This window comes from Triturus cristatus, chromosome 7, assembly GCF_964204655.1.
Source record: "Triturus cristatus chromosome 7, aTriCri1.1, whole genome shotgun sequence".
NCBI classification, from domain to species: domain Eukaryota; kingdom Metazoa; phylum Chordata; class Amphibia; order Caudata; family Salamandridae; genus Triturus; species Triturus cristatus.
The window spans coordinates 1,768,141,022-1,768,152,292 of NC_140590.1; the positions used below are offsets into that span (position 1 = coordinate 1,768,141,022).

Sequence of the window (11,271 nt, forward strand, 5' to 3'; positions counted from 1 at the left end):
CAAACCTCAGGGCAGCGACTGTGCTGTTATTATTAGGAAGCAATGGGGTTTTCAAATGTAGAGGTCATACAGCTCCCTGACTGCCATGGAAGGCTAAGGAGTTCAGTGTCACTCGCTTATATTGACTAACCCTAGGCGCAGTACGCGTAGTAGCGCTACGCGTAGCTACTTGAACTGCGTAGTGCGGTAGGGAAAATGCTGTTCGCAATGATTGCACAGTGCCGGATGCTTGTCCACACTGTGCAATCATTACAAACAGCATCTTGCACAGTGCAAGCGGTTGATTTCTGCCGCTCAAGTAGATTTGTACTCGAGCGGCAGCTTTCTCAACGCGGACTGGTAATGAGAAACCTGACCTCCCCGCGTTGAGAATCTCACCGGGATCGGCAAATTGATGTTGCCGATCGCGAACGAGGAAAAAGTCTGGCCGGGATGTTCATTTTGCTCGCTCGCTGTCGCCAACTTGGCGTTGAGGACCATGAGCAAGCAAAAATGCCTGCTACGCTACGCGTTTTTGCACTGTGCTATGTGCAATTCGCATAGCGCGTAGTAGTGAGACCTACGCACACTCCGTGAGCGTAACGTAGTACTACGCCCAGGGTTAATATTGACATACGATCCACCCAACTCTACAATACAACTAGAGCCCATCGATCCTCTATATTTTTGATCATAAGAAGGTACATGGACTCTTGCCTCATGCTACTCTATATCACATAACTCACTGCTAACAAGTATGCCTATCAGGGGGTATTTTATCCCATATATAGCTATATCCCTGTTGCGGCCCCCCCTCCCTTTTTTAAAAGCTGCCCTTGGTGGAATGGGGTCCCCAATCACCAAATTGGCTCTGGTGCGAGGCAGGCACCCACTTATGCCCCCTCCTCCCCAAATATTACCGTCAACTTCAGTGTAATGCAAGCAACAGAACTGGTGAATTATCCAGACGCCAACCTGTACTGTTAGATGTTTGGATAAAATATTGAGTCAAAAATATAGAGTTGTACAAATATACATTTTTTAATATCGTGACACAAAAATATTGGGTGGCAAAAAATATAGTTGACAAAAATATCGATTGTTTAAGGTAAGAGATATAATTTTCTACATTTTTTAATGTGTTTTAGTAATAATGTTAATGTGTTTAAATATAATTTGTAATTTTCAGTTATTTGTATTTTAAATTTAATTGTAAAATAGTAATTTATAGTGTTGTAGCCGGTTCTGAGGTTTGTAGGGGTACAGGGTGGGAGGTTAATTAAGTATAATTTATTTATACTTTTTCAATTCATATTATTAATATTTTTTTTTTATTGAGTATGTAAATTGTGTAAATAATATTTTTTAAGTTATATTTTAGGTGAGGGTTGTTTGGTTTTATAGGGTTATTGGGTGGGAAGTTTATTGAATAATAAATTATCAATTATAAACTATTGATAACTTAATAATTAGTCAATTATTCATTCATTATGGAAATTGCGAACATATTGTTTTTTTATTTATATTTTAGGTGCAGGTTGTTGGGTTTGCATGGGTATAGGATGGGAAGTTAATTAAATAAAAATTGATAAATTATTACTAAATTATTAATTAATTCATTTTAAATAATGATGGAAATTGTGTAATTATTATAATTTTTTAATTTACAGTTTAGGTGTGGGTTGTTGCGTTTTTAGGGGCATAGGACTGGAGTGGGAATAGTAAATGTTGCCCCACCTGTGTCCAACGCCTTGCCTAATGTTACACTGACTGGAGTGGAAATAGTAAACTGTACTCCTCCTGGGTCTAATGCTTTTCCTACTTTTGCACATACTGGAGTGGGAAAGGAACAATTTACTTTTCCTGAGTCCAACCCTTTCCATACAGTTGCATCAACTGGAGTGGGAATAGAAACTTTTACCCTTCCTGATTCCACCGTTTACCCTACGGTTGCAGAGATTGGAGTGGGGATAGTATATGTTTTATTCCGACAATTTTATAGTTCAGTTTATATTGTTTCATTTATTTTATTGCATTGTTTGTGTGTATTTAAAATTATAATATTTTTATCGAGTAATGTATGTAATATTTAATATATGTTTATTAAAGCTTAAATTTTATATTGTTTACTATTCTATGTGTAATTAAATTGGTTTGTTATCAAATTATATAGAGTTAATTTGTTATGGTTTTAATGTGTTTAATATATATGTTTATACTTACATTTTACCAAAAATAAGTAAATTATCACATTCATTTAAATTATTATATTTATAATAGTTTTAAATTATATATGTTTAAATAAACATACAGATGTATCTCCCTCTCTCTCTCTCTCTCTCTCTCTCTCTCTCTCTCTCTCTCTCTATATATATATATATATATATATATATATATATATATTACCTACTGGCGGTCGCCAGTAGGTAGTTATACTTAGGACCTATTTTCCATAGGAAATGGGCTACATTCTATTCCCAATAACTTTGGCACCGGTTGACAAATCCTCGTGAAATTTTCAAAACTTTTGGCCAGCTCCGGTCCGCTCCTATCCTTAAAGTTTGGGGGTGATTCATCAAGCGGGGGCTGAGAAAAAAGGAGGGTCCAAAAACGTGTTTTCCCCATGCAATTTTCCATAGGAACCTTTAGTCGCAGCTACAACCCGAACTGTTGAACGGAATTACACCAAATTTGGCAAAGAGGTAGCCCTTGTTTCAGACTCGTGCTTTTTTGTTAAATGGTGTAAATCTGTTCAGTAGTTTTTTAGATATTAAAGGAAAAAAATATATATTTATCTGGGCGGAGCCCAACCACACATCTCATCGTGAGATCTGATTGGCTGTCAGTACTTCATCCAAGAATTGTTGGAAGCCATCTTGGGACCAATATACATGATAGCAGCTCATTAAAAAGCATTGCAGTTAATAGAAGGTTTTAAGACTTTAGTTACAATATAAATCATTTGTTGATGGTACCATACTCATTTTAGGAATTGTGGTGTGTTCTAAGGTGATTTTACCATGTGAAAAAGCCTTCTGCTGGGATATCATGAATCATGTTTGAGAGAAAACTATTTTCTCATGCTTTTCCCACAGAGGTTTGGAAGGTGATCTATAAGCTAAACTGAGAGCATATTTTCTGTAAATTCACATTATCTTTCTCAGTCATGTGAGAATGCAGTCTGACATTCTCAGTAAAACATGTACATCCAACAAGGGCAGAGACTGTCAGTTGATTCCTTTGTGTTCTTGCAGCTTCCCAGAGTATTCTAAAGAACAACTAGAGCGCTAACAGTCCTACTTATGACAAACGTATAGCTCACCTGAAGCCATCTTGATTGGAATAAAGTGGTAACTCTTAAAACATTTAATTTAAAAAGGAACAAAATGAGGGGGTTCATTTTGCCATAGAAAGTATGATAGTGCTGCAGAAAGAAAAATTAGGACACATTTTGAGTGACTTCTCAAATCCTCTTCTATTTCATTAAAAAATTATGACATGCAGACTGAACATGCACTTTCAATACCAGCAGCAGACTTCCCTGGTGAGCAGCAACTTACTACAGTGATCTAATAAGCAGCTAGAGTGCTAACATTCTGAATTTATGGCAAATGTGTGACACATCTGAATGACTTCTTGATGGAATCAAACTAAAAAACTGAAAGTATTTCCTACTGTGGAGACTGTAGTAAATGAGGAAATTAGGAAACTTCATTACAAATAAGTCTCCCAAGATGGCCACCAGAGACAAAAGAGACCAAATGTAGCACAAATACCACCCAAATGTAGCCCAAGTATAGCCCAATGACTGAATGTCCCAGAGTGTTCTAAAGAACAACTTGAGCGTTAACAGTCTTACTTATGACAAAAGTATGGCACACCTGAAGCAATCTTGATTGGAATAAAGTGGTAACACTTAAAACATTTAATTTGCAAAGGAACAAAATGAGGGGGTTCATTTTGCCATAGAAATTATGATTAGTGCTGCAGAAAGAAAAATAAGGGCACATTTTGACTTATCAAATCCTCTTGTATTTCATAAAAAAATTCTGACATGCAGACTGAAACATGCACTTTGAATACCAGCAGCAGACTTCCCCGGTGAGCAGTAGCTTTACTACAGTGATCTAATGAGCAACTAGAGTGCTAACATTCAGAATTTATGGCAAATGTGTGACACATCTGAATGCCTTCTTGATGGAACCAAAGTAAACAAGCATTGAAAATGCAATAGGTCTCACCCTCGTTTAAGTTAAAGCAATTCTGCTTGTAATTAGGTGGCTTTTTAGCTTTGCTTATATTAGTGTTTTTCAAACTTTCATGTACATAACATGCATATGTATGCATATATGTATATGTGTATGTATGCATGCATTTATATTTGTATTCATATAGATATGCAGATTATATATATGTTTATATAAGTATGTATATATATATTCACTGAAAAAACCATAGGTTTCAGACATGTTATAGTTAGGAATTAGCATTTAAAAAACCTTAGAAATTCACTGAAAAAAACATAGGTTTCAGGGCTGTTATAATTAGCTGGACATTTCACTCGTACAAAACCATTGAAATTCCTCCGTTATAGTTAGTTCTGCTAACTATAACCCGCACGCCCGCAATGCACTGCTGATGATATCACATATTACATCACTCATGACATGGTCAGTGATATCACTCATGGCATCACTGATGACATCTCAAATGACATTACTTATGACATCACTGATGACATCATCCTTGTGATAGATTGGCAGACCTCCTCTCACCATAATAGAACCTTTGATACACACACTCAAAAATAGAAACTAACATTTTCAAATGAATGGACATAACAATACCACTTATAACACACCAATTCAGTAATTCCAAGATCTACACACATATCCACTCATTCACCAACAGTCCTATACAGTCACTCATACATGTACTCACTCATCATATGTACTTATACACCTGTACATCCTGTTACACAGTGACTCTTATCCATAGAGTTACTCAGACACATAGTCACACATGCAAACAAAGTATCAAACATCCATTAAATTGCATATATACAGTTATACACACACCACCACACTTACTGCTACAGAAACTTACACATACTTACTCTCTTAAACAATCACTTATAGAAACACAGACTAATTTATACAGGAACTCTTCCAATCTCTCACTCTCACATATACTCACTTATATACACCAATACTCACAGATACTAGTTTAAAACATATGTAGTTACTCACAAAGACACTATTGAGACAGTCATTCACTCACTAACACACCCATACACACACTCATCCATCCATACAGTGCTGCACACATACTGTCTTCAACACATACAAACAGTGAGTCACTCATTCATGCATCTATGCACTATGTAATACCCCCCACCGAACCATACAGACACTCAGACACTCATACTGATACTTAAAAAACCAACTAATAACCTACATAGACACTCATGTAGCTATTCAACAACCCATGCAGCCACTTATACACAAAGTGAGAGACTGATACAGATATTGACATATTTAAAGATTACTTACTAACCCATGTATTCACTAAGACACACGTAATCAGTCAGTTATTGAATCAATTTTCCCCCAAAAAATTCATCCATGTAGACACTTATATACCCATTTATTCTTCCATCGACCTTGAGATATACATATATAAAACATATTTGATTTTCAGAAAAACACACATACAGTGGATGATGTCATCAGTGATTTCATCAGTGATGTCATTTGAGATGTCATCAGTGATGTCATGAGTGATGTCACTGACCATGTCATGAGTGATGTAATATGTGACGTCATCAGCAGTGCATTGCGGGCGCGCGAGTTATATTCTTGAAAATAAAAAGACACATACAACTACCCACTTATTGTATTTTAACCCTACAGGAGATTGCATGACCAAGAGCTTCTTCATTTTCCAAAACTCATATTATTTTCAATCCATGGTATTCAGCATGGGCTCAGGATTTGCCCCAGGCCTGGCAGATTGCTTTATGGACACCAACCTAATCCCTTTCCTCAGAATGCCGTACTCTGGAGAGGACGTATATAGAAGACATCATGTTAACCTTGTCAGGGGATGAGTCTTCTTTTCTGACATTTTTAGTTGATTAAAAGCAGGTCAGCTGACATACATTTAAGTAAGTCTCCCAGCAGAGAGGAAATTAACTTTTTGGATATTACTATTCAACACATGCACATTAAGTTGTATAAGACATCATACTGGTAGCCTACTGTGAGGGTACTTTGCAAAATACTCGCCTTTTGCATGGCGGGGACGCGGTATGGCAAATCTTCATGAAACTTTCTAAAAAAGTGTGCATTTTTACCTAATTTGTGCAAGGAAAGTTTTGTAGTAATCCATCAAGCATTGGGTCGAGAAAATATGGGGAGCGTCAAAATCTATGTGTGTTGTGGTACAGCACCCACTGCAACACCCATTGCCCAACCCTTTCATGCCAAGTATCATGTGAAACGGTGCTTTATTCACAATGTGGAGTTAAGCTATGCTCAGTGGCTGAATGCCGCCTTGTGAATAAGGTGAAGCCCATTTTGACGCAGTGGCGATAGGGGCTTGTAAATATGCTGCTAAGTCTGCCCCTAGCCAGCAGGACATTTGAAAAGGCTCTCTCTGGCTAAGAGCAGACTTGTGTTCTCTTTCAGGGAAACAGAACACATACTGCTCGCGCCTGGAAGGCGCATGCAAAAAGCAGCTGCTCTCTCCGGGTGGGAGCAATGCAGCCTCCCACATCATTAGGAGAGGCGGCAGGGGCCCTATGGCTCTCCCGCAGTCCCCAATGTTTTGTTTGTGGGAGCCCTAAGTGGGCACCCACCTATATTGCAGGAAGGCCCCGGGAGAAAGGGTTCCTAGGGCCATAATAGGCCTGGAGAGAGCGGGGCAGCATGGCCCCCTCCCTTTTTAATAGGATACCACCTTGGGGGTTGAGGGTCCCTGGGACCTTATAAGGCTCAGGGAGGTGAGGGTTGCCATGTGGCCCCTCTCCCTTTTTAAATAAGGCTCAAGGTGGAGAACCACGCGGCCAACCCCTCCCCTTTACAGTGTCATGCATCCCTGGGGAATGGGGTCCAAAAGGGCTAATAAGGGTTAGAGAGAGGTGCCATGTGGCCCCCATCTCTTTTTTTAAAAATGGGCAGCCCAGGAGGAAAAAAGTCCCTCCCCTTTTTTATTGTTTACAACTCTGTGGCATGGGGTCCCCGGGGCATATCAAGGCTCTGGGAGTGGAGCTGCATGCCCCCTCTCCTTAGGTGTTGGCCCAAGGCATGGGGTCCCCGGGGCCCAAAATGTTTTGGGGAGGGAGGCCACCTGCCCCTTTTCCCTGTTTAATTGAATTTGGCCACGGGGTATGAAGTCCCCTGGGCACTTTAGGGCTTGGGAGGGATGAAGGCAGGGCGAGGTGTGGGGTTGGCAGCCTGCTAGGGGTTTGGCCACAGGGCCTGCTGGCAGACCAAGCCCTGTGGCCAATCCCCCACACAGCCTGAGGTTGGCTGGTTGTGGGGGGGGTCGCTGTAGGGCCTGGCTGCAGGCTAGTGCCAGGAGGTTTGCTTTATGTATGGTAATAAAATGTTAATTTATGTTAAAAAACATAGAAATTCACTGAAAAAAACAAAGGTAATGTAATGTTATAGTTAGGTGAATATGTCTGTGACAACGTTAACATTTTGAACAAAAAACAACAGAAATCACCAGTTATAGTTAGCAGAAATAACTATAACTTGCACCCCACCATGCACTGCTTATGACCTCACATAATAAATCACTCATGACGTCACATCACATATATGACATCACTCATGACATCTTAAATTACATTGATGACATTGCTGATGACATCATCCAATGAGTGTGTTGATTTGTTTTATGGTTTACATAGTGGTGGATAACAACCATATTACTTTTCTACATAATTTTGTGCAGCTTGTGTTGAGCTAATAGGTGTAAGTGTTTACAAAATGCAGGCCGTGTGTGGAAGACATTTTTAAATACGTAGGGGAGGGTGGTGCAGATGGCCTACTTCCCCTGGCAACTTTCAGCCCCAGGGATCCCATATCCTGCAGGCTGGCCTTTTAAATAAAAGGGGCCCTTCTGTGCCACTTTTGGCCCCAGGGCCCCATCCCCCAGGGCATGTCAGTGATTTAAAAGGGGACAGGGAAGCTCCCTACCTGGAGCCATTAATACCCTTGGGGACCCCATTCCGAAGGCCAGCTCCTGCTATGTCCCTGGATACCCACCCCGGGACACAGTGGTTTTCCCACCTTCACTACTGTAGGCAGAGAAATCCGTGTTTGCTCTCGCTTGGTGGTAGCAATTTTAAAGCTCCCACCAAGCGAGAACATACACTATGGGGCCGATTACGATGTTGGTCGGAAAGCATTCCGAAGGACTCAGTCTCGGAATGGTTTCTGACTGAATCGGATTTGGGGAGTCAAACCAATTACGATGGCTGCGAACACTGTTCAGTCGGACTCCCATTGACTTGAATTGGAGCCTGTGTTCCTAACGACAATGCAGGCAACCTTTGAAAAAAGGGGTGGTTGCAGAAAACCTTGCAATCTATGGCAGGCACCCATTGGTTCCTGCCACACTGTGCATGTTTTGGAAGCGGGGTCCCATGGGTACCCCAACAGGGCCCATTCATTGGACTCCGGGTGAAAGGGAGCCTGCTACAGGCCCCTAAATTCGGTTTCCGACAGCTGATTGTGTCGGAGAAACCGATTTGGAAAGCCTGTCAGAATCCGACATCATAATCGGTCAGTCGGAAACATGGCCTGTAGAGCTCTACGATTCGACTCCGACCGACTCAGACACTCCGAATGCCTATCGATACCGAATCGGACTGACCGACTGATTACCTTGGATTGTAATCGGTCGAAAACATGGGTTCGGAATCGGATTCAGACAAACCGAATGCAGTTCGGAGCCTTTCCGACTGACATCATAATCAGCCCCTAAGTCTGCTTCCAGCTGGCAGGAGCTTTAAAAATTCTCTCGCTAACTGACAGTGACTTTTTCAGTTGATTACCTGCCCGCTGTGAAGCAGGTAGGGGAACAGAGGAAAAATTAGCTCCCACCTGCAGGGACCAGCGTTTTATCTGCTTCTTGTGGGCGGGAACAATGCCGGCTCCCGCTGGAGGCGACAGACCGGCTGGGGCCCCGGGAGCATTGGTGCTCCTCTGTGGCCCCCAGCACTGGTGAAGTGGGTGCCCTTCCTATCGTGGAAGTTGCTCTTAGCGGCTGTTGGTCTGTTGTGAATTAGAGGATCAGCTGTGTATTGTCGGCGTAGGAGACAAAGTTAAATCTGTGCTTTCTGACAATGGCTGCGAGCGGAGCCATATAGATGTAGAAGAGGATGGGGCTCGGGATGAGCCCTGGGGGACTATGTAGGATTTGAGTAGAACAGTTGAAACCTGACTCACTGGGTTCAGCCGGTGAGAAAGGAGATGATCCAAGTTAGCGCTTTGCAGCAGATGCCAGTATCGTGGAGTCTTGTGCAGAGGGTGGGGTGGGAGATGGTGTCAAAGGCGGCAGAGAGGTCCAGGAGGATGGGGCTGTGGTTTTGCCTCGGTCAAGTAGAGTGAGGATGTTATCTATTGCGGTGAGGAAGCGGTCTCAGTGCTGTGGTTGCTTCTGAAGCCTGGTTGAGAGTGGTCCACGGTGTGGCTTGCCTTGATGAATTCTGTGAGTTGGGCGCTGATGGCCTTCTCGATGACTTTGGCAGGGAAGGGGAGCAGAGAGGTGGGTCTGCAGGTCTTGAGGTCCATCAGGCCGGCAGAGGGTTTCTTCAGCAGGGGGTTTATTTCTGCATGTTTCCAGTCTCCAGGGAAGGTGGTGGAGTCAATGGAGCAGTTGATGGTGTGGCAGAGTTTGGGCCGAGACAGCATCTGCTCAGTTAAAAATGTTGTGGGGGTAATTACAGATACACTGGAGCAAGGATTGTTCTTTAAAAATATGCACTCACTTCACCACTGTGCGTAATTCATAACAAACCATGTGTACACAACAGTAGTCTCGTGGGAACCAGTATTGCTGCCTCAATGATACAACAACTCCAGCGCAAGAGATGGAAAAATGCATGGGCTATTTCCTGCATTAACTGATGGTAATACACAAAAAACAATGAAAAAAATGGCAAAAACAATTTATTCAGCACTTGAATCCTTATTTATTCTCGCAAATCTGCTATCTGGGAGGTATAGCCCTGAGAAAACCTTACTTCCGGTTTGTGTTCCAACCTCTCATTAGTGTTCAAGCTCTTTAAAGTAGTTGTTTTGAATAGAGGTGGCCACTATTGAACCCTCCCCTTATTTCTCCTTTATTTGCAGATTCCCTAAACCAGAGAGTTTGTGCTGCATGAGACAGACAGCTGTGGTGCAATAAAATGGATTTTTATTTCTTGCAGTTACTGCAGTTGATTCAATAATTAGTTCTGCCAGAAGGAAAGAATTCACATCTGAACTTTGAACAGTTTAGCTGGGAGCACAGTCATAGTTTAGGGGAACAAATGTTCATATTTAGATATCTTGCGACATATGTTTGACATTGTTCACTAAAACATTTCTTACCTTATATGTCTGTCAGCCCAATACTTTGTAATGAAAGTCTGTCCAGTTAATATTGTCAGCAGCTGTTTCATATTAATGTCCCTGTTTCTACAGGTTAAGTGTCACAGGCTCTGCTCATGGAGACTGGTGTGGAGTGGTGAACAGAGGCTCCATTGTATCCTCACGTTGCATCAATGATTTATACTGGATCTGCCAGAAGGAAGCAGGGACATCCAGCTCCAGGGTGTAACCTGGAGTCAAGACTTCAGCAACTGGGAAAGCCAATCAGGATGGGTGGTTCACTCACTGGGACTAAAATACTAGAACATGATTTGTCACCTCCTTGGCAATGTAAGCACACTGGAAATGACGGGTGCTGTTAATAAAGATGTTATTTAACTAGGCTTGAATTTTCTGTGATCTGCCTGAAAACACTCTCTTCTTGTCAAACGGTACCCTGCGCTCAGGCTGGGCGTGGCTTCTGTTTAATATTCTGGTAATTAAAGAAATAACTTCAGTTGTGTGCGTGGTTCACAGTCCCGCTACTCTGGGGACCCAGGCAGAAGTTAGTGCCTTTCTGAGGTGGACCCTTCTCTAAAGTATTAAATACAGCTCCATCATTGAGAGGACTCTCATTTCCCAACCTCTCATCTTTCTCCACTAATTGGCAATTTGTGGAGGTTCCAGCATCCTTGTATTTTTAAGG

The 11,271-nt window shown here is 41.7% G+C and overlaps 1 protein-coding gene across 1 annotated transcript in view; it reads left to right on the forward strand.

Moving 5' to 3' along the window:
• Nucleotides 1-10,969, forward strand: part of LOC146813028 (uncharacterized) — a 120,985-nt gene extending 110,016 nt beyond the window's left edge. Inside the window, exon 6 of the mRNA XM_085614673.1 lies at nucleotides 10,680-10,969. Coding sequence (XP_085470799.1) covers nucleotides 10,680-10,815 — 136 coding nt within the window. The 3' untranslated portion in view covers nucleotides 10,816-10,969. The remainder of the gene's footprint in view (nucleotides 1-10,679) is intronic.
• The last annotated feature ends 302 nt before the right edge of the window (nucleotides 10,970-11,271 follow it).